The sequence below is a fragment of the Loxodonta africana genome, chromosome 6 (genome assembly GCF_030014295.1).
Source record: "Loxodonta africana isolate mLoxAfr1 chromosome 6, mLoxAfr1.hap2, whole genome shotgun sequence".
Lineage (NCBI taxonomy): Eukaryota > Metazoa > Chordata > Mammalia > Proboscidea > Elephantidae > Loxodonta > Loxodonta africana.
This window is the reverse complement of record NC_087347.1, coordinates 60874162-60898769: the sequence shown is the minus strand read 5'-3', so window position 1 is coordinate 60898769 and position 24608 is coordinate 60874162. Positions and strand designations below refer to the sequence as shown.

The 24608-nt window shown below is 37.2% G+C and overlaps 1 protein-coding gene across 1 annotated transcript in view; it reads left to right on the top strand.

Annotated features, from left to right (window-relative positions):
* Window positions 1-3405: 3405 nt before the first annotated feature.
* FSIP2 (fibrous sheath interacting protein 2) overlaps window positions 3406-24608 on the top strand; it is an 81058-nt gene continuing 59855 nt past the window's right edge. Inside the window, exons 1-10 of the mRNA XM_064286916.1 lie at window positions 3406-3504; window positions 4038-4163; window positions 8045-8206; window positions 8876-8965; window positions 10069-10208; window positions 11567-11708; window positions 12136-12246; window positions 17597-17723; window positions 20055-20123; window positions 23887-23996. Of these exons, the coding sequence (XP_064142986.1) occupies window positions 3406-3504; window positions 4038-4163; window positions 8045-8206; window positions 8876-8965; window positions 10069-10208; window positions 11567-11708; window positions 12136-12246; window positions 17597-17723; window positions 20055-20123; window positions 23887-23996 (1176 nt within the window). The remainder of the gene's footprint in view (window positions 3505-4037; window positions 4164-8044; window positions 8207-8875; window positions 8966-10068; window positions 10209-11566; window positions 11709-12135; window positions 12247-17596; window positions 17724-20054; window positions 20124-23886; window positions 23997-24608) is intronic.

Genomic DNA, 24608 nt, shown 5'->3' with positions numbered 1-24608 from the left:
TGCTTCCATAAAGATTACAGCCTTGGAAACCCTAGAGGCAGTTCTACTCTATCCTACAGGGTCACTATGAGTCGAAATCGACTCAATGGCAATGGATAGGATATAGTAGTGAAACAATTGGCAAAACTGTCACCTGTGAAAACTTCAGGAAAAAATACATGTGTGTGTGCGTTGTTGTTAGCCATCGAGTTGGTTCTGACTCATAGCAACCTTATGTACAACAGAACAAAACACTATCTGGTCCTACACCACCCTCAAAATTGTTGCTATGCTTGAGCCCATTGTTACAGCCACTGTATCAGTCCATCTCATTGAGGGTCTTCCTCTTTTTCATAGACCCTCTAATTTACTAAGCCTGATGTCCTTCCCCAGGGACTGATCCCTCCCGATAACATACCCACAGTATGTGAGACATAGTCTCACCATCCTTGCTACTAAGGAGCATTCAGGTTGTAATTCTAAGACAAATTTGTTTGTTCTTTTGGTAGTCCATGGTATATTCAATATTCTTCTCCAACACCATAATTTAAAGGCATCAATTCTTAGTTACCTAATAATGCTGCGGTAACACAAACACCACAAGTTGGGTTTAGAGAACAGAAATTAATTTTCTCACAGTTTGGAGGCTAAAAGTTCAAATCAGTCTCAGCCGTGTCAGTTCCTCCTGTGAGCCTCTCTCCTAGTTTCTGGTGTCTCCCAGTGATCTTTGGTGTTCCTTTTCTTGTAGGTGATCCTCACACATAGTCTGTTTTCCCCTGTGTGTGTGACTCTGTGACTATTCTGGTCTTTTTATAACTCAGAAGTGATTAGGTTTAGTATCTACCCTACACTGCAATGACCTCAACTGATTAACTGAATATATTACATTAGATTGCATTATGGGGAGTGATTACATTATATGACATTGCAGAAGGTAATCTGCTCTACCCAAGGCCAATTGATTTAATTACATGTAACTAACTATTCATGAGAGCAGCTAGACTAGTGGTTTGGCTAAACTGGGTAAAGCTATCCTATATGGTCCAGCATTAGACAAGCCAGTGCAGATTCAAAGAACTGTCCAGCTAACCCATAGAATTGTGAGAAATAATCAATCATTGTTTAAAACCATTAAATTTTGGGGATAGTTGGTTGGGTAGCAAAGGCAAAAAAATACAGTCTTTGAAAAGACCCCAAAATTCATTAAACCTCAGGCACACACGTCTCTAACATCTCTAAGAATGCAACAAATGCTTTACACATAAATATCCTAGTCTTCCTGCTTCTCCCTTTCCAACTGCTTTCCTTATAAATCAAGTTTTGAGTTCACCTGTTTGATGTGGTTTAATTTTGGGGGGGGAGGGGGTGGCAGGAAGTTTTTCAGGAATTCACTTGCTTTTCTGGCTTAACTATTCCCTCCAGAATCCAGGCTGGTCATTCATCCATCCTTGTCAGCTTTCTACAGCAAAGATTACCTACAACTCTGTTCTTTTAAAAATAGATGAGATGAGTGAGGACCTGAAATTTCTTAACACTTCCTCTTAAATGTCTCGCAAATCCATTCTTCCCTCCCATCCCCATCTCTATTACCATTGTCTCATTATTGCAGAACTTAACAGTTTCTTGTGTACACGATTACAGGTGTCTCAGGCTGGGTTCTCTAGTGAATCAAAACCAGGGAAATATACACACACACACACACACATACATACACTATGGAGAGAGAAAGAGATATTTATCTCAAAGAAATGCCTTATGCAGCTGTAGAGGCTGTCAAGTCCCAAGTCCATGGGTCAGGCATCAGTTTGGAGGCTTCTCCTGACCCACACAGCAGCAGGGGCTGACAAACCCAAGATCCACAAGACAGATGGAAGGCTGTCGGCCCAGGTCCCAAGAACTAGAGGTCAGATGCTGATGAGTCAAATGCTGATCCAGAGCAAAACAAAAGCCAGCGAGCTTTACCAGAAAGTTCACAGATATTGGATGCAGGCCACACCTCCAAGGAAACTCCCTTTCAACTGATCGACTACTCATAGCAGATGTCATCATGGAAGTATTACATTATATCAGATCTCATCCTGGAAGTGACTGCATCATTTTATGACTGCCAAACTACATCGTAACTGCCAAACCACTGAGAATCATGGCCCAGACAAGTCGACACGCAACCTTCATGATCACATGTCATGAAGTCTCCCAGACTTGTATTAATTTCCTTCAGCCTGCTAACATCTTGATTTCAGCCTAGTGAGACTCATTTTGGACTTCTGACTTCTAAAACTGTCGGGTAATAAATTCGTGTTGTTTTAAGCTACTAAGTTTGTGGCAATTTGTTACAGGGCAACAGGAAACTAATACAGGGATCAAGTCACAGAAGCTGTTACATGCTTTATGTGAATAATTCCTGAGGGCAACTTGAGGTTTAAAATAGGGAAGAGAAATGGTCAGTTTGCCATCAAAAATCAATCTGATAGCAAACTAAAAGATAGATTATTGAGTAAGTGGTGGCACGGAGATGTTATAAGGCTGTGGCAATGGTACGAAGAAGAAAAGATGAGTGGCATAACTGGGAGAGTGGTGTAGAGTTGAATAGGGGGGATAGATAAATTTCATCATGATTTAGGGGTTAACTGATTGAAGGGGTGAGGGGAAAATGATGTATCTAGAAGCATTCCCCAGTTTCTGGCTTAGGTAGTTCATGGTATTGTCACTGAGATGGGAAATGCAGGAAGAAGAATGAGGCCTTTGTTTGTGCCCTATTTTGGTGAAGGGAAGTGTGTGTTGAGATTTAAGTACACTGAATTTGAAATGACTGTGGGACATCCATGTGGAAAACTATCAGTAGACTATATCACAAGGCTACCATTTTGAATTTGGGAGTCTGGTGGCGCAATGGTTAAGCACTCAGCTGCTAATCGAAAGGTTGTGGTTGGAACCCACCAGCCACTCTAAGGGAGAAAAGACCTAGCGATCTGCTCTCCTAAATATTTCAATATAGCCCTAGAATGACCAACACAACCACTCGTGGGTATTTGTCGAATAGAACTATAGTTCCTCAGGGGCCCAGAGGGATTAGGCTGCTACCCACCAACAAAGCTTTAAACATTCTGGTTTAATGAGGGATGATGGTTTCAGACAGAAATAAAGTTGGAACGGTGACCCTCTTAGACTAGGCCTCCAGGATGGATTTCCCAAACTCAGAGGTGCTCAAGCTCTATTTAATCGAGGGCACCGCGTAGGCGGGGAGCTCGAGCGGCCACCCTTTCTGAGACCCCTACCGTTCGGAATCTGGAACGCGAGAAGGTGGGGCCTTGGGGACGCCGGCACTGGTCAGCCCCGGTCTGGACAGGACTGAGGGACGGGAAGGGGTGCGAGGGGAAGGCGAGAGCAGCAGGCGGCGGGAGGTCAGGGGGAGCCGGGCCAGCCATGGAGCTGTACCTCAGCGCCTGCTCCAAGGCTGCCGACGCCGCTGCCACCAAGACGGCCACCAGCAGCCTGGCTACGGACAGCCAGCAGTGCGGAGATGTGAGTGGCCGGCCACTCGGCCTCGTCGTCCTCCGCAAGGCCACAGGGCCTGGTCTGCGAGGCGGGCGGTGAGGGGACTGCTGTAGACGAAGGAACGGCTCTTAACCGTCCGGCTCCGGCGCCCTCGTGTGGCGTCGCGAGTGGCTCGGGCTGCGTCGGCCGCAACTGGTTCTGGCCGGGTGAGGAGGAGAGCTGGTGGTGACCCGCGGAGCCGGAGCTCTTCCGGGGTGTCCGGCAGGGAGGGCGCCTTCAACACTGAGTATATGATTCTTAGGTTTACTTGGAGGTCTCGACCCATTGAAATGGGAGTAGATCGATCAAAACCAAATGAGTAATTCCTAATACCCAGTGCCGCTGAGTCGATTCGGGCTCCTAGCGACCCTATAGGACAGGGTAGAACTACCCAATAGAGATTCCAAGGAGCGCCTAGCGCATCAAACTGCCGACCCTTTGGTTAGCAGCCGTAGCACTTAACCACCACGCCACCAGGGTTTCCAAATAGAAAAGAAAAACTCTCCAATTATATCTCACAGGGTGCACACAGAACCCACTTTCCAGGGGTCGGAGCAGCTCAACTACTGGATCTACCTCTTGGGGTCAAGCTGCCTATGATCCCAGGAAGCAACACTATATTCTATACCACGAGTTTAAGTGAAAAGGTAAACAAAGTTTTAATTGTTTTACACTGATTTTCGTTGCGTACTCTAAATTCAGAGGCTACGTCAGGATAAGTCCATTAATGGAATTTGCATTTAACATTTATAGGAAAAGAAGTAATTAAACTTACACTTAACCTAAGGTTAAGGTGTTTTTTAGGATGCGCATCATGCAATTCTATCTAGTATGGTATGGGCAGAATTATGGACCAGAAAGTATAAATTTTTAGTTCTGTATTTTAATTTATAACTTAAGGAAACAATTTTAAGGTTTCTTTAGAATATAACTTCACATATACCCATTTAGTGAACTTTGACTTACTTAGGAACACCTTTGATTGATAGATGACAAGTTATCAGTGGTGGCTGGCATTTAATTATGATTTCAACCAATAATAACTCTCATTATAGAACACTTGTATATGGATTGGTTTTGAGCCAAATTCTATTTCACACATGAAGTTAAAAAAACAAATTGGAGTTAAAATAAGTTAATTTGGTTATTACCTTAACTTCACTTTCTGCCCCTTCGAGAGGCCTGTAAAATTTGCTCCAGCCTCCTCATCCAGTCTTTTCTCCAACGCAGAGCCTCAGTTTTTCAGGTTGGCGTCTTTTATACTTAACCAGATACACTATATTAAATCTTCGGTGCCTTTGTCTCCTGGTTCCCAAAACCTGGCATAGCCTTTGTTTTTCTCTCCAATCTATGAATTTGAACTGTCCTTTAAGATCCTTTCTGAATTATCACGGACCCAAATTAATTAATCTTTCCTGAGAATTCCCATTGCCCTTAGTTTGTAAGATCTCATTCAACACTTAATCATACTGGGTTGTCGTGTGTACTTTCCTCAAGTCCTTTCATGATTTTAGTCTTCACCCTACTGGTACCCAGCCTACCCAGCCTTTGGCTAAGTAGTCAATGCTGAAGGCAGTTTAGTACATTGAACCACTAGCACAGTAGTTCAAGTGCTAGGCTGCTAACCCAAACGTTGGCAGTGCAAACACACCAGGCACTCCATAGGAAAAAAGATGTGGAAATCTGCTTCTATAAAGATTAACAGCGTTGGAAGCTCTTTGAGGCAGTTTTGCTCTGTCCTGTAGGGTTACTATAAGTCAGGGTCAACTTGACGGCAACGGGTTTGGTTTTTTGGTGGGGTTGATTAGTTGCTTTGATCACTATCACAAAAAATTCTACAAGAAAGAATTGAGTGACCCCTTTACCCTTCCACTGTCTATGACGTCATTAGAAATAAGCAGTGTCATCAGATTGGTAGTTAATACTTGTCTCATAAACGTGATATTTTAAAGTGAGTTTTGTGCTGGTACAATATTTCTTTTTGAAAACCAGTCTATTTTATTGTATTAGAATAGAACAAGCTAACTAAAAATATACCAACCTCACACAAATTGAGTCACACCCACACAAACTAGCTTACCTAAAACAAGCTAGAAAGCTATTCCATTACTACTGATATCACTCATCTTTTGTGTATAAACTTGGTCCTGTATTTTCTCTTTCTCAAATATATTATTTGCTGTAATGCCATTTTTTCTTCTCTGTTGAATATTAGTTCATTTATAAACTACTATTGTCAGAGTGCTCTCTACTCTTTATTACATTAATTTCCTCCAAACAAATATATTCATTTAATTATAATAAGGCACCATACTAGTTTCCTGAACACTGACTTTGTGAGATCCTTGTTTCTCTTTCAGAGTGATCTCCTTGATGGTGCAATGCTTTATATCTACCTTCTCAGTTTCTTTTTTTTTTTTTTTAAGGGAAACCAATTATTTTAATTAACAATAGGGCTATACTGGCCGTGATGGATGAATTTGTTAAAAGGTATTCTCTACTTATAAGTCAATAGCTCAGATCTGATCTTGAGAAACATATGCCTGTCACAGTATAAAGTCAACATCTAAAATAAGTTAACAGCTAAAAGTCAACATCTAAAAGAGACAATCTACTCCTTGACTCATGATTATTGATTGTTTTCCTTTCAGGAAAGATAAGAGTTTTCTATCTGGTCCGGTGATAATTTGTATCACTGAATTAAGTCATTGCTCTATGGGATACCTTTCTACCTTCTCTGGAAAGCATTGATAATCAGAGAATCCAGCTTCCTGATTTTGACCCTTAGGGAGGTGTCATGGATTGAATTATGTCCTCCCAAAATATGTGTCAACTGAGTAGGCCATGATTCTCAGTGATTTGGCAGTTATGTAATGATGTAGTCATTCCTCCATTTTGTGATCTGATGTAATTATCTGTTGTAAATCCTGGCCTCTATGTGTTAATGAGGCAGGATTAGGTTATGTTAATGAGGATTAGGTTAATGAGGCAGGATTAGAGTGGCATGCTACACCCTTACTCAGGTCACAGCCCTGATCTAATGTAACGGAAGTTTCTGTGGGGTGTGGCCTGCATCACCTTTTATCTTACAAGAGATGAAAAGAGAGAAGGGAGCAGAGAGAGACAGGGATGTCAATACCACCAAGAAAGAAGAGCCAACAAAGGGAGAAAGCCTTCCTCTAGAGCTGGTACCCTGAATTTGAACTCTTAGCCTCCTAAACTGTGAGAGAATAAACTTCCGTTAGAGCCATCCACTTGTGGTATTTTTATTTTATCAGCACAGATAACTAAGACAGGAGGTATTGCCATATGGTGTTAAACAAGAGGTCAGAAACTTGCCAATGAAACTTCCAAAACTTTTAAATGGAAAAGGAAAGTCAGCATCCTATCTTGCTCACCCATCTGCCCCTTTGCCCACATAAAAAAAACATTTTTCCATCTACCATGCCAAAAAAACCTCAATAACAACCCATTGCCGTCGAGTCGATGCTGACTTAGCAACCCAGAGTAGAACTGCCCCATAGGGTTTCCAAAGAGTGGCTGGTAAATTCAAACTGTGAACCCTTTGATTAGCAGCCGAGCTCCTAACCACTGCGTCTAGCATCTCCATCCAGGAATTGGACTGTAGTCAGGGCTATAGCCAGGCCGAACACAGAGGTCATCCTGTTATTGAAAAATGGACTAGGAACTTACATCACAAAAACTCACTTTGGTAAAGTTTTAATTCACAAATGAGACGAAATAACTCAGCTATTTTCTCTCAAACAAAGAAAATGTAGAAACATGACTATTAGCTGTCTTTTCTTCCTTTTATATGTAAATGGCTATTGCATAAGGTTGTATTTGATCTGTACACATATAAAGAAACCTCAGTACTTACAAATATTTTTTATAGTTTGTTCTTCAATATGTTGAACTGTAAAATATAGATTTTCAGTTTTCTCCTTAGTGTAGTACTCATAGATTGTTGGGCTGCTAAGACTTCAGGATACAGTAAGTGTTTAGTCCACAATCATTAACATTTAAATTTTACTTCTGCTATTTGTTGTTAAAGTTGTTTACATCAATCGTAGTGTTAGATTTCCTATTGTTTCTTCAATTTCAGATGATTGATATAAAATATTCATAATTACTACTATCCCTTTATTCTTTGATGCAGTGCCTTGACCTGGGAGAAAGGAGAAGAAAGGGAGAATCCTAGTATTGATTTTATGCCTTAAAACAAATTATATCCTATTCCCTTCCTTTTTCTCTTTGCCGTTTTTCTCTGGCTCCCAGCAGGGACTGATGAGGATGAGTTGAAGAACGAATTGAATAAGGATATGTCTTTAGAATAGGGGAAGAAAGGAAGGGAAAGACAGTTAAGTTTGTTCAACCCAAATCTTTATGTTGTTAGCTTTTCCCCACTTCAAACTCTTCTTGCGTGTTTTATTTTCAATGAACATTCTGGTCATTTCAATAAATTCATAGTTAAAAGTCCGTGTTCATTAATTGTGTATTTGTAATATTTTTTAACCTGTTTTTGCAGCTTTTTCGACCTTCTTATGGTTTTAACCTGACTGATCCTTATTGTCGACTTTTGGAAAACCAATATAAAAATCTCCATGATCCACATTTAAGAGCATACTTTAAACGTAAAGATATCCTGAGGAGATTAAAGAAAGGTGGCTACATCACCAGCAACAATAAAGTAGGCTGAATATTACTACTTGTTAATCAGTGAAAACCTTCAAGACTTAATATTACCTTTCTTCTATACTTGACAAGAGGGACCATATCACCTTTTAGTTGGTTATGAGAGGATACTTAAATGGCAATTCCATCACATACTCCAGTATTTGGGTCAAGGAAATTAGGCAACTTTTATTTCTAAATGAAACTACCTCTTCATCTTTTTTCTGTGATAATATCAAAAGATGATTACCGGATAATTTGAGGATTTAAAGATATATAAATAATTTTCCCAGCTAAATCATAGTCCTCTTTCTCTGTCTCTAATGTACACATCAAGATTATGCCCCATACACTTTTTAAAAACTTGAGACAAAATGGAAACCTAGCAAAATAGTCACCTTGATAGAATACATTCTTATTGGGGTTAAGCATCATTATTACATTGGTATTTTATTTTAATACCGAATTGTTCATACTAAATCTCTTATTATGGTATAAGCCATGTTAATAAAGGACTAATATTGGGATAGAAATTTCCTCATGATTGGCAATTGCTTGAAGATTATTAACAAAATGTGTTATTACTTTTGATACCAAATATATTATCAACATGAATGTTTTTCTGTTTTTTCTATGCTTATTAAATATTTGTATTCATATACATTTTTTTTTTATTTTGTTTTAGATTGTATGTTCCTTGAGGGAATGGAATAAGTACAGGCAATATCTTACCAGTTTAAAATTAGACTTTGAAAGAAACTATGTAAGAGAACAAGTAAGTTAAATACTTAAATTTGTTTTCTTTATCTAGGGTTTGGAAGAAAGGTTTGTATGTAGGACATTTTCTTATAGCATTCAAGCTTTTAATTATTGAGATAACAAATCAAATAAGATTTTCAAATGAAAATTTAAAGCAAGAATAAATAATATTTAGAGGTTACTATATTGGGCCAATAAGAGAAAAAGGACCAGGCCATCTATTAACATACCAGTGGTAACTGAGAAAATTCAGTAATTAAATTGCTACTCTGATGTGTTCCTACTGTACCTGAGCTGACACCAATAAGAAGAGTCTATTGTGACAGCCAGATTTTAAGCTGGAAGCCAAACAAGCTTGAGTAATAGCAGAGAAAAACTATGAATAGCTATAGTGTCCTACAGGTGTCTCTGAGAACATGTAAACTGTGTGTTTGTGCATTCACACACATGCACCTGTATTCATTCAATTAAAAAAAGTTGGTCTTAAAGGTGAAGTAGAATAATTAGGTACAGAATGGGTAGGTATAGGTAGTGGCTTCCTTTTGATTTGTGACTCAGAGGTGTGGTGGGCGGTGTGTGTGTGTGTGTGTGTGTATTGTACATGTGAATTCATGTTTTAGGGTCAAGAGATTTGGATAAACATGAGAAAGGTGTGCAGATGTCTGTGTGTATGAATTTATTTTCTCAGGTCAAGAGTGTTGGGTATAAATAAGAATACTTCCCTATACTTTTAAATATTCTATACTTTCCTCCCCCATTTCCCCTTTCGGTACCTATAGATTTTTCTCTTCCATTTATCGCACATTTCATTTCAGATTGGGCAGAAAGATAAAATGAAATAGTTAACTTTTATTTTCAGAGAGAGAAATCTTTATTTTGGTCCATTTATCTGAAATGGATTAAAAAATAGGCTTAAAAGCAGTTAAACAGAATTAACTGTTTATAAAGTATATGAATTTTACTGAACCCTTAATATAAAAACAGCATAACAAAAGACAGTTTTACTCCTGGGAAATGTAAAAAAAAAAAAAAATGTTGTTATATAAACCTATCTGTACACACACACGCATATATATGTATGTATCTGTGTGTATATATCTATATCTTTTTTTTTTTTAGAAAATGCTTGCAAAGAGAGTAAATAAACTGCAGGAAAACAGCCACATCCCTGAATGTTTTGATGTTACACAGTTCCAGAATTGGTTGTTACAGGAAGGCACCCAATCTATTAAGGACCAAGAACGGTTAATAAGGCACAGGTAAGACTGAAATTAATGTATATTTTATGTACATGTTGTGGGCCAAATAAGTTGGAAGAATTGAAGGCAAGATTTAAAAAAATACTAGACACTATATGATTTCTGTTATATCCCTATATCCCTCAGTGTGGAGAGGAAGCAGGGGAGACCAATAGGTATAGGAATTGGAACCTTGGTGCCAAATCTAGGAAGGGCAATTTTTACCAGAGATGTCAGATTTCTGGGAGCTCAAGAGCTAAGTCAAACTGAAGGAAAAATCAGATCCAAAAATTTTTTCACAGTAGGAGAATGGGAGGTAGGGAAAATGTCTTTAGCACATGCCTCAAACAATAGCAGTTTTTTGGGGATTCATATTTAAAGGCTGACAGTATTAAGTATGAGGAAGTTAGTTTAAGGTATTTGGTATAACTTTATCTAATGCCAATATAAACTGTGTTGTCTCCCAGAAACTGAGCTCATTCAGCTATTCCACATACATATTCAAAAGTTACCATTCTGTGGTCAAGCCCATTCCCTAGGAAGGAAAGGGATGAGTTACAGTACATGTCCCCCCCTTCATCAGAGGGCGCGTGGTAGGTGGTGAAGGATAGGGGTGCTCTATTACCTAACTTTTATATCTCATGGTGTCATTTTATTATAATGGCATAATACATATTTACCTACTAGAGATTCAGACTGTAGATGGGAGATCTGGTCAAGGACTTGTAAATTACAGGGAAACATAGTATCCACCTTTTTCTTAGGAAATTTAAATTTACTGTTTGTTTCCAGATTTGAAGTCATCACTTCAGTTGATTTAAGCCTTCTTTGCAAACTCATATTCCTAAACCTACTGAGTTATGTATACCTATTGTGTAAAACGCTTTTAATCAGTCTGTTTCACATTTTAACATTGTCTTGGCCATAATAACAGATACTTATATAGCAGAGAGGAAACTCTGGTAGCATAGTGGTTAAGAGCTATGGCTGCTAACCAAAAAGGTCAGCAGTTCAAATCTACCAGGTGCTCCTTGGAAACTGTATGGGGCAGTTCTCCTCTGTCCTGTAGGTTCACTATGACTCAATGGCAACAGGTTTATATCACAGAGACTGGTCGCCATGAGTTGAATTGACTCAATGGCAACTTTTTTTTTTTTTTTAATAGGAGAAAGATCGGTCTAATGAGTAAAACATGGTGAGTTGTTGGGTCAGCCTGGCTTAAAGGTTCATGAACAGGACTGATATAAAAAACAGTGAAATTTCTGTAGTTCAAGAAATAAAAAGCGAGCAAGGAGGTGGTTTGGGAATGTCAAAGAAGTTGATGCCATCATAAGGGAAACACCCAGTTCACCTTCACTAATATTTGCACTTTTACTTAGATATTTGGATATGATAAGTAAGGAATTAGAACTACTAGAGCGCACAGCAGAAGAGCAACGCCAACTCCAGAGGGATAAAGAAGAAAGGCAACAGCGGGAACACACAAGAAGAAAACTTAGTCTTCGTAGAAAAATCGAGGAGGTCAGAGTTAACGTTTAAAATATTGAGAGAAAAATTGTATATAGTTATTTTACTTGTACATAATTTATGCTTCCCCTCATACCACTTGAAGTCCTTCCAGGTCTAAAGAATTTACCCTCATTGTTTTTAATCTTTTGTCACAGTTATACAAGTTGTTACATGAACTAATGGGGCTAGTACTTCAACCTAGGGATCTGAGCCAATTTCTTCTCTTTAAAGTTTTAAAAGTTAGCCTTAGTATAAAAAAATAATTATGTAGGAGTGCAGTAAGAAAAGCCCATTCTAAACCCAAGTATAACTTTCATTATGTTTGAACTGATTTTTATTAGGCCTTTGACTTGTTCTAGTTTGTTGGTGGTGCACAAACTACAAAAATGTTATTATGAAAGAGAACACACACTGAGTACAGTAATATTGTGCTCTCTAGGAATGGAAGGAAAAAGAGATGTTACTTCTGACAAAGATTGGAGAAGATGTTAAAAGAGAAGCTAGAATTGAGGAGCAACGGCGTAAAAGCAGAGAAGAGAGGGACAGAAAGGTAGGGTGAGCTTTGACTTCTAACTTGAGCTGTTTGAAAAACTTTTGCTATTTTTGATCCTTCAAAGTATACCTTTTGAGATGACTGTGGACCCGTTACCCAAAATGATATGCATTCTATAAACCTTAAGGTTATGAACATGCTATTTTAACCATAAAATACAAAGTACTGGTCTATTTGATTCTACTTTTGACTTCTATCTTCACACTAAACTGTACTTGTAATTCCTATTGAAAAAAATAACTGATTAAGATTTTCTTAGAACCAGAAATTCATTGTGAAAGTTCTAAATCTTACCGTATCAGTTAACTGACTAAATATTTTTACCTCAACTTTTTATAAAAAATATTAAATAATATACAGGTATGCATCACTTAACTCCACAATATGGTCTGTGAAATAGAACTTTATGTGATTTGGACGTTGTGCAAATACCATATTATATACAGGAGCGAGGCATTCAGGATGGTTACTGGCAGGCAGGGGACGGCATCTCCAGTGCTGTGCCCAGGGACTGTGTGAAAACATTGGCTCTGCTGCTGCTGGGCCTGCATGGTCGCTACCTGGCCCCCAACACAGCACAAGCTCAGGCCTGTTCCCTTCCTTCCCTCCTCCTTGCCGGGCTTCCCCAGTCCCCAAATGGGCCACCCCTCCCCCCTACCCCACCCTGTTCCTCTTTCCCACCACCGCCACAGACTGGAGTGCTTAGCGACCACCACTGCAGGAGGAGCTGAGGTCTGGGCCTAGGCGTGGCGCATGGCGCCCTAGCTGAGTGGGACAGCCGCCACGCACGCAGAGCATCCCCCTCTTTGGTTCCATAGGTGTCTGTGTGGTCCCTTGCTGAGGGTCGCTCAGTGGGACAGGCAGCCTCAGTTTGAGGCCAGAACCTTTGCCTCTGCTACCCCAGGCCTGCGCTGAGGTGAGATCCCGAGAGCTAGTGGGAGGCAGGATCTACAGCACTTAGCAAAGTCTGCTACTTGATGTTCTCCAATCAGGATTTCTGAACTCTGTTATAACCTTATGGGACCAAGGGTATATGCCATGGGCTGTTCTCCAACAGACGGTGTTCGGTGAATACCTGTACAGCATTTTATGATTTAGAGTGTAAATTAATATAAAGAAAAAGAAAAGTCATCTGTAAGTCAACTACCATCCTATTCTTTTTGGTGTGCACACATGTACACACACACACACACACTTGCATACTGTTTCTATGAATATTCCAATAAATATATACATAAATAATGTTATACATTGTAGTTTCTTTTTTAGACTCCTTTTTCATTTAACAGATATCATCAGTAACTTTCTATGTCAATAAATGCTGATCTAAAATAATAAGTTATCATTTTAGGTAGCTTATTGTTGAACAAACCTATCTGTAAGATTTATGTAGATTATATTAATATATACCACTATGTAACAATTTTCTAAAAATATTGGAAATTAAAGCATGTTTGATTATCTTTTATTCTACTTCTGTTAGTGTATCTTCTAGTATTGTCAGGGACTCCCTGCTTATATGGTAGGCTGCTTATTCCAGCTGACTAATTATTATTTTCTAATGTTTAGATCATCACCACTTTTTCAGTGGCAGTCTTCTCCATGCCTCTTCTTTTTGCAACACTGCTCCTAGATATCTTTGAAGATATCTTTGCTTTCTAAGAGCTACAAAACGCCCCAGGTTCCTCTTGATTTTTGCCTGATGCCAATTATTCTGCAAGGAGTCCTGCTCAATTTTAGTAGAAACTAGTGCAATGGACCAAAGTATGCTACTAGGAGTGCCCATTAGACATGGCCACTTATTATAGGCAGTGTAATAACCACATACTGCATGAGCCATGTTGATGGCAAAACCATTTGAATCATTGATGTTTCCAGTTAACTTGTTCTAACTTTTTTTTTTTTAATCTTGTTTTAATCTGAGAGGCTTTCAATCCATTTGTATGTGTTTCTAAATTGTTTTATGTCTTTTCCTTTAAGTTATGGCATAATACATATTTTCACTCCAAATTATGTGCTTAAGTTATAGTTGTCAGAATCTTTGATTTTGATCACATTCCATAACACATTGTTCATAATATTTTATTTATCCTTTCATTCTATTTCAAACTTTTGCCTGATTACACCGATTAGAACCTCCAGTATAATGTTGACTGGAAGCCCTGAGAATGGACATTCTTGTCTTATTACTGACCTTAAGGGGAAAGCATTCAGCCTGTCATCATTAAATATAATGTTATCTGTAGGTTTTTCACAGATGCTCTTCATTATGCTGAAGAAATTCTATTCCTAGCATTCAAACAATTTTTATCAGGAATAGATACTGGATATTGTCCTGTGTTTTTTTGTGGGTATATTGAATTTTTTTATATGTGTGTGTGTATACATATATAAAATATTAAAAATCCCATTGCCATTGAGTCTGTTTCGACTCGTACCAAAACAAACAAACAAACAGACCTGTTGCTTTCGAGTTGATTCCGACTCATAGCAACCCTATAGGACAGAGTAGAACTGCCCCACAGAGTTTCCAAGGAGTGCCTGGTGAATTCGATCTGCTGACTTCTTGGTAGTAGCCGTAGCTCTTAACCACTATGCCACCAGAGTTTTATTTTGACTCATAGCGACCTACATAAATATAAATAAATAGGGTCACTATTTCAACTCATAAAACCAAAACCAAACCTGTTGCCATCGAGTGGATTCCGACTCATAGTGACCCTATAAGACAGAGTAGAACTGCCACATAAAGTTTCCAAGGAGCACCTGGTGGATTAGAACTGCCAACCTTTGGTTAGCAGCCGTAGCAGTTAACCACTACACCACCAGGTCTTCCTTTCAACTCATAACAATCCTATATATTTATATTTATGGTTTATTGTTTTGTTGAATAGTGCCAATTCATTTTTGAATGTTAAATAAATGCTGAATGTGTGGATAAACTCATTTGATCAGATGATATTAGCCTTTTATCTACTATTGAATTCAATTTGCTAAAATTTTGGTTACAATTTTGCACCTATGCTCATGAGAGCTGTTCTATCGTTTTCTTGTTTGTAATGTCTTTGTCTGGTTTTGGTATCAGGGTAATGCTGACCTCATAAAATAAGTTGGGAAGAATCCTCAGGAAGAATTTTTTAGAATTGATATTTCTTTCTGAAATGTTTTATAGAATTCCTCAGTGAAGCCACTTGGGCCTAGAGTTTTCTTTCAGTGAAGATTTTTTTTAGCTACAGATTCAGTTTCCTTAATAGATACAGGTCTGTTCAGAACATTTATTTATTTTTAAAAGACCTTTGATAGTTTGTGTATTTTAACTGATTTTTCCATTTCATATAAATTGTGGAATGTTTTGACATAAAGTTGATTAAGGTATTTCTTTATTTTCCTGTAGTACTGTCATCTGTCTCAGTATTGCCACTGGTATTTTGTGATTTCTTTTTTCCTGATCATTTTGGCTAGTGCTTTTTTCCCTTTTTTTGTTTACATTTTTATTGTCTTTCTCAAGATTCCAGCTTTTAGTGTTACTGATTTTCTCGGTTGGTTTTTTGTTTTTCTTTTCTTTGATTTCTGCTCTGATCTTTATTACATCTCTTTTTCTTGCTTACTATGGGTTAACTAAAAGCTCTTATTCTTCTAGTGTCTTAGATGGAAGGTCATTAATTTGAGACTTTTCTTTTTTAATATAGGCATTTAGTACTATAAGTTTCTCCATAAACACTGGTTTATCAAGAGCCCATAAATTTTGATATCCTATGTTTTAATTTTTGTTTAACTCAAAATACTTTAAATTTCCTTTGAGTTCTTCTTTGACAAATTGGTTTAAGGACAGAGTAGGACTGCCCCATAGAGTTTCCAGGGAGCACCTGGTGGATTCAAACTGCTGACCTCTTGGTTGGCAGCTGAATGCTTAACCACTGTGCCACCAGGGTTCCTTTAATTGAGGCATTTAGAGCATTTATATTTATTGTGGTTTAATGTGGTTAGTTTTAAGTCTATCACCTTACTATTTGTTTCCTATTTGTCTCATCTTTTTCCTTTGCTTTGGGTTTACTTTTGATGATTCCTTTTTATTTCTTTGTTGGATTATTAGCTATAACTCTTTGTTTTGTAATTTTAATGGTTGCTTTAGGAATTATAGTATATATCTTTAACTTGCTAGGATCAGTCTTGTGCTATTATACCACTCTGCCTGTAGTATAAGAACCATACAATATTATACTTCATTTCCCCCCTCCTGTCATGTATGCTATTTTTATCACACATTTTACTTATATCTTATAAATCCTGTAATACATTGTTAACTTTATGTAAACAGTTGTTTATATTTTAAGGAGATTTAAATAGTAAGGAAAAAATTTACATGTATTTGGTCATGATTGGTTTATTCTTTTTTGTGGGTTGTATTTTCTTGCTTCTGTACATGGCTGGTATTCTTTGACTGGATGCCAGACAACATAAATTTTCCTTTTTGGGTACTGAATATTTTCATAATCATATAGATATTTTCTGCAGCTTTTTCTTGGATGTAGTTAATTTATTTGGAAACAGTTTCATCATTACAGATCTTGCTTTTTAAGATTTTTTAAAAAGACTTTTAGATAGAGCCGTGTTTAATCTGGAACTAATTATTCTCTACTACTGAGACAAGACCCATTTTAGTATTCTACCCAATGCCCTGTGACTTATGAAATTTTTCCAGTGTGGCTGGCAACAATTGTATGATTTCCAAACCCATGTAGATGAAAAAAAAATTTTTTTTTTTTTAGTAGATGACAAGCATTGTTCTCTTTAAGCCTTTAGGATGGTTCTTTCTGTAACCTTGGAAATTTTTCTACTAATTTCTGATCCATTTTCTGCTGAATACACCATGGGCCCTTCTGAGGATCTCTGAGGATTTTTTCTCTGTGCAATTCTGTCCTATTTGATACATCCATAGATTTACAAAGGGAAGTCACATTTCATGAATTCTATGTTTTCCTATGGTAGACATGGTTGACTTTTGGATAAGTCACTTAGGAATCCTCCAAATAAAGATAATTGAGAAATTGCCTAAACTCACTAGGACAGCCATATATTGAGAGACATTATCTGATCTGAAATTGAACAAATTTCCTGAAAGTGTACAGTGAGATAAATTACATCTAAGTGTTAGACATTGACCACAAATGGAAATTTATCCCTTACTACCTCCACTCCCAAATTTGTAGTCAGTGTTATATTACACATCTCAAGACAGGAGTGATTTCCAATATACTGTCCTTTTCAATATACTGTCACATTTCAAATATGTTTTGTGTTTCTAAATGGATAGTTGATATTAACCAATATATTTTCTGTATTTTAGAAACAAGCCCTTCTAGAGAAAAAAATGGCTTATCATTTACAAAAAATGCAAGAGATTGGTGATAGAAGAGAAGAGATGGGAAAAAATACATTTGAATACAAAGGACAAGATGGAACATATTTTGAATGTAAGAACATTCAAAGACAATATAGCAAAGTAGAAGATGCTTTTGTGTATTTATATGTTAGTGGCTTTTGTAAAACTCTTCTGTGTGCTTAATACTTGCTACCTGCTTTGTGCCAAGCATTGTTCTAGGCATTTCCCCATTACAGCTCAAGCTGAATAGTAGACATATATGTAAATACAGTAACAAACTAAAACAATCTTATAAAGTGGTACAGTAGACTAGCTTGACTATAGTTTCTAACCAAGTTCCCTATACTTAATGTATTTTTTCCACTGAAACTTTAAAAAATTGCATGTAAGATAATTGCTATTATATACCAACATGGTGTTCTGTGTTTTCAATCAGTAAGAATAAACAGAACTGGAAAATGGGAAAGGAAGGAGGTAGAGAAAGAGGGAAAGGAAGGGAAAAAAAAAGAAAGAATATTTAAAAGAAGGAACATAGACTTGCCTATGCCCAATTTCTATCAGTTCCTTTTATTTATAATATTATAAAATTGTAGTGGGATTTCCACCCTAGATATTAATGAAATTTTCATGGCCAGAATGTTTGAACTCGCTGTGACTATGTATTATCACGAAAGAACATGATCATCTTCCATGCAGTTATCATCATAATAGTGTGTTTCTCACAGCTGTCCCATCAATCCTGTGTCTAGGCCAGAGCCTATCCTAGGTCACTCTAGTAGATTCTTAGCTAGTCTCCTTTGATCATTATTTCTCCCTACCTCAAATTCACTTTGTACATTGCTGCCTAATTACACTTAAAACTCTGTTCTGTGGTTTCTTCTGCCCAACAAGCTTAAAGATCCCTTTTACCTGTTAAATAAAGCTCACACTACTTCCAGCCTAGCTTTTTAACTTATTTCACACTGCATCCCTGAAGAAGGCAGCTACTATTTCAGGTTGATGTGTACAGACCCTGGAGCTAGAATACTATAGTGCAAGTCCTGCTTTACCATTTATTAGCCACATGACCTTGGGGCAAATTTCTTATCCTCTCTGAGCCACAGTTTCATACCTGAAAACAAAGATAATACTCCTAATGTCTATAAAGACCCCAACAGTCTGTAGCAGATACTAAGCACTCGTTTTATTGTCTGGTCAAATTAGACTACTGGTCATTCGTAAAATAAGGTTTACCTTCCCCACTTCTGTGCCTCTCTTTATGCCATTTCCTCAGCCTAGAATAACCTGCTTACCATCTACATCTATTAAATCCTGTAATTCTTTAAGCTGCATCTCTTCCAATTAGTGTTATCAAAAACAAAAACAAACAGTCCACGAAGTTTTTGTTTTTGTTTTTGATAACACTAATTGGAAGAGCTCTCTCCTTTGAACCCATTATAGGACTTTGTACCATTGTTAGTACACTTATTGGATATTTTTCTATGTCATAATCTCCCATAATATTATAAATTCCCCCTTTTATGTTTTACAGAGAAGATAACCCAATATGTATGCTGAATACATGTTTGCTTATGGCGATAATTTAGTTTGTTCAGTTCATTGAGGCAATGACGCAGCAATACCGTGCCTCAGACAAAACATCACTGTAGCAATTACATATGTTGCTCCATTTTCCAGTGTTAACTTTAATATTTGATAGGAAAAAAAATTTCAAGTACACATTTGCTACTTCAGATAAATGTATTTAATTTCTGTTATCAAGGTGAGAAAGAGTAAGGAGATCTATGTCACAAATGAAGTTGAATTATACCACCATAGTAATGTTGTCATTTTTCACCAATTAGATTCCAGACGAGATAGAGAGAGAGGGGGGAAGGAGATATTAGATGAATCAGCTGCAGTGATCAGTGGGGAGACAGATCATTCTCATAGTCTACATCTCTAATGAAAACTCATTGTGTACACATGTAGTGAGGATCCTTTGTCCGCCTTTGCCACAGGAATGACAATGACTTCTATCACAAAAGGGAGATATGTATATGGTTGCTTATGCCTGGCCATAAGGTACATCTAAGAATTGTCATAGTCACTGTGGGCTGGTGGGGCTCTAGCCCAATCACCATATTGGTATGTATCCCCACAGAGAGGAAATGTCATGTTCCATTTTGCAGATTATAGCTTTTCTCTTTTGTTGGAAGAAAATGTTGTCCCTCCAAGTATGACTTTTAACCTGAGGGGACAATATTTTAAGAGTGCTTTTCCTTTCTCCCATTTCACGTCTCTCCAAAACCTCCTCCCAAACTCATATACAGATAAGCCTATGTATGGCTCACCTGCTCTTAGGCATGGAAAATAGAGTCTATCATAAGTAATTCTGTTATCACAATTGTTAAAGATAAATGTTTTATTAAATTTCTTTAAGCTTCTCCAAAGAAAAAGAAGAGTTATGATGAAGGAAAGTCAGTTCGTCCTGCATATAAAGGAGTAAATGGTAATTGAATATGATAAGAAATACTAAATAGTAATTTGGGGAAAAAATGAGTTTGACGATGACCTTTTTTCCTTCCAATGTGGATAAATCCTCTGTCCTCTTGTCAAATGACTGATTTAGAGTGATGCTTACCAACAATGATACAGCCTTCACTGCCTTCTGAATTCAACTTTCTAGTTACTTATAAGAGCCCTGATGGCACAATGGTTGAGAGCTCAGCAGCTAACCAAAAGATTGGCAGTTCGAATTCACCAGCCGCCCCTTGGAAACCCTATGGGGCATTTCTACTCTATCCTGTAGGGCTGCTATGAGTGGGAACTGACTCGACAGCACATAACAACAGCAACAGTTACTTATACAGTGTTTTGAACTTGATATTGTACTATCATTTTAGAAAAATTAGGTGAAGGGGATGTTGCTGTTAAACGCAGAGTACATGAAGCCTAACAAACTGTAATTTTTTTTTTTAATGCTCAATATGATTTTAGAAAACTCAGAAATGGGTTAGAAATTAAATACACTGACTCCAAAGCTACTGTGAAACCTCCTGAAAAGTCACTGCCTTTATTACTTTGTATTTCATAGTCTGTCACTTCATGTACTCATTATCCATTAGAGCTCACCAGGTAGGTCATCAGCTGAAATGACAGCATAAAAATCTTCAAAACAATGCACTATTAATAGTGTAACAATATCTAAAACTGAACAGTGTGAACCTCCTCTCATTATTAAATTTCTAGAGAAAATTGAAGTAAAAAAGTTAAATCTCTTTGTCCTTATCAGTTAAAATCTAAAGAAAATTAAGTCAAAAATTCTCTACTCCCTGGGTATGTAATTTGCTTAGTATCAGTTAAACTGACGCCTGGGGAGAGACAGGGTTGCCTTAGCCTGGGTTGTCTTCTACCTTAGGACCACTGAGATTGAATTGATTCAACCCTAAGCCTCATGGGTCCCATTTCTAAAGTCCAAAGAGATTTTACAGCACACCAAAGAGCTATTCTACAGACATAACTATGACAGCACGAGCCCCACATCTACTAAATGTAGACAGTAAAACTGAACTCAGTCTCTAAAGCAGTTATTCCAAGCAGTGATTTTCTAAAAAATTGTGTTAGATGCAGTCCAGACTGTGTTACTGTTGTCACAGAATCTGTGATATGTGAAGAAAGAACGATAGGTGGAAAATCTTGTTTCAGCCTCACCAAACTACCAGTCCCTTTGTGACAATTGTCCAGAGACTTGACCTGTATGTTTAGTTAAGCACAGTTGGGAGAAAATCCCATTAAAAGATTAATTCTGAAAAAATGTCGATCCATACCTAAGGAGGATCTATCTTCATCTACTTTTCTCTCTCAGAGAGTTGTATATGAGTCATTGTCTTTATTGTAAATTTTAGAAATGTATAGTGGTGACGTCACGAGTTATCACGTTATTAAAAGTGTTGCAGTTTCCCATTTACCATAATCAAATCTTCTTAGTTTTCATTTCATCTTTGGGCCGTGTATATGAATTCTGTATAGTGTCATAGCCTCTATACTCTTATGGGCAGGGTGCCCCCATGTAACTGACAGCTCTCCAAGCGGAGTCCAGAGCCCTGAATTCCCTATAGCCCCGGCTTCTCATCTTGTTTTTGTATCTATTCACTCCCCCCCAAAAGAAATTCTGAGATACTTATTTTGCTTTTATACAGTAAAATAGATTTTTTGCATGTACAGTTCCATGAATTTTAACACATGTATATGCCCTGGTGGCATAGTGGTTAAGAGCTCGGCTGCTAACCAAAAGGTCAGCAGTTTTGAATCTATCACCTTCTCTTTGGAAACACCATGGGCAGTTCTACTCTGTTCTGTAGGGTTGCTGTGAGTCTGCATCGACCTGACGGCAACGGGTTAATAGGTTATACATTAAAAATCTCAGAGAAGGATACAGATCAGTTCCAACACCCTAAAAATCTCCCTCATGATATCCCTTTACAGTCATACCCTCCCCCCAACTAATAAATAACCCCTGGTAACCACTGATCTGTTTCCATCATATTTGTCCCTCTTTGGGAGGATGTTATATAGATGGAATCATGCAGTATCTAACCTTTTGAGAACAACTTCTTTCACTCAGCATAAGGCCTTTGAAATTAATCCAGGTTAGTTGCATGCAATTGCAATTATTGTATGACTTAATAATTTGTTCCTTTTTATTATTAAGTAGTATTCCATTGTATGTATATACAGAGTTTGTTTATCCATTCAGCAGTTGAAGAAAATTTAGGTTGTTTGCAGGCTTGTGTGATTATGTATAGACTCACTGGAAGCTTTGTGTTTAGCTTTTTGTGTGAACAAGGGATTGCTGGGTCATGTGGGGTTCTTCATATCCGTTCTACCCTGATTCACATAGGTTTCCATGAGCCTTACTCACATAAAAAAATAAGTCAGAATTGACTTGATAGCAACTGCTTTTGGTTATGGTAGGTCTATGTTTAAGTTTAGAAGTAACTGCCAAACTCTTTACAAAAAACAAAAAACCAGTTGTATTCAAGTTGATTCTGACTCATGGCAACCCCATGGGTGCATCCTTGCCATTACTTGGTATCGTCAGTGTTTTTTTTTTTTTTAGCCATTCTACTAGGTGTAGTGATATCTCAGCATAGTTTTAATTTTCATTTCTCTGATGACTAGTGATAGTATCTTTTCATGTGCTCTTTGCCTTTTGTAAATCCTGTTTGGTGAAGTGTCTACTCAAGACTTTTGCCTTTTTTAAAAAAAAAAAAAATTGGATTATTTTCTTACTATTGACATTTGAAAGTTCTTTATGTATTCTAAACATAAGTCCTTTTCAGATGTGTGATTTACAAATTATGTTCTCCAAGTCTGTGATTTATCTTTTCATTTTCTGTTCCATTGATCTATGTCTCTCCCTTTGCAAAAATCTCACTGTCTTGATTATGTTGTTCTTTGGTGCTCTCGAGTTGATTTCGACCCATAGTGACCCCATGTGACAGAGATTTTACTAGCTTTTTATTAAGTCTGAAAAGTGGGCAATGTAATTCTGCCAACTTTATTTTTTTTCAAGATTGTTTCAGCTATTTTAATTCACTAGACTTTTCATATTAATTTTAAAATCAGCTTGCCCATATCCGTAAAAAAATCATGCTGGGATTTTTGAATGAAATTTCATTACGTCTATAGGTCAGTTTGAGGAGAAAAGACGTCTTTACTGTCTGGGTCTTACAGTCCATGAACATGATGTCTTTGCATTTATTTCAGTCGTCTTTAGTTTCTTTCATTAGTGTTTTGTAGTTCTTAGCATACAGATCCTGTATTTGTTATGCTACATTTATACCTAAATAAATCATTTTTGGGGGGGTATACTATTTCATATATATTTTTTTTAATTTTGGTTCCAGTTGCCCATGGCTAGCATATATAGGATTCATTTTTCAATAGTCTCTACTTTATCTCTTTGTATAGATGTTTAGTGGTTTGTTCTAGCATTACACTAGACATGGTTAGCTTTTCAGAATCTACCATGAGTCAGTATTTCACCTTTTTAAGTGGAGTGTAGAAACCTATATGGTTCCTCGCCTCTCCCTTACTGTTGTTTTATGTATTCTGTCGGTATACATTGAACATCCAGTCAGACAGTATAATCAATTTTGCTTTCATTCATCAAACATATTTTTTTAAACCAATAAGGAAACAATAATTTATTATATTTACCTCAATAAAGTTGGTAAAAATTAAGGGATTTCTCTTTCGTTTACTTTTAGGATATGCAGCAAATATTCACCAGTCTCAAAATAATTCAATGCATGCCATCAAAAAATCAGCAACTTCAGTTGTTTGTCAGCCAAATGTACAGGGTAATGGTACAGAAAAGGTATAAAATGATGTTTTAAACTTTTGGATAATGATCATTAAATCATCTGGTTAATTTTTATCTCTATAGACCATCTCCTTCTCTAGCATGCTACTGAATAGTTGAGGATTTTGGGGTCTGTACATGAGACCTGATCCTTGTTCCTGGCAGAGAAGGTGTTGAGTTAGCTTTTATGCTAAATGCCTTATTTACTTTAGCAGAAATTAATTCAAACAAACATTCAGTAATTATACTGACAATAATAGCTAGTATTTATTGAGCATCTACTATTAGCCAGGCCCTGTACCAAGTCAGATATGAGGAAATTGGATCACACAGGATACAAATATAAGATAATCATTCCCCTTATGACTCATTGTCTAGTGGGCAGACAGACACAGACAAATGGTATTACAATAAAACAGAATGATAAATTTTATTATTTTTTTTCTAAGTAGTGTGCTCAATAGCCATTGGACTGGATTAAATTGGATTTCTCTGAAACAGATTGAATGACTAAGCTTTTAGAACTAAGCACTGAGTGGATTATCATGCCTTTAAATAAATATGAAATACTGGAGCAGGAGCAAGTTTGTACATGGGTACATATTGAGTTCAGCTTTAAACTAGTTA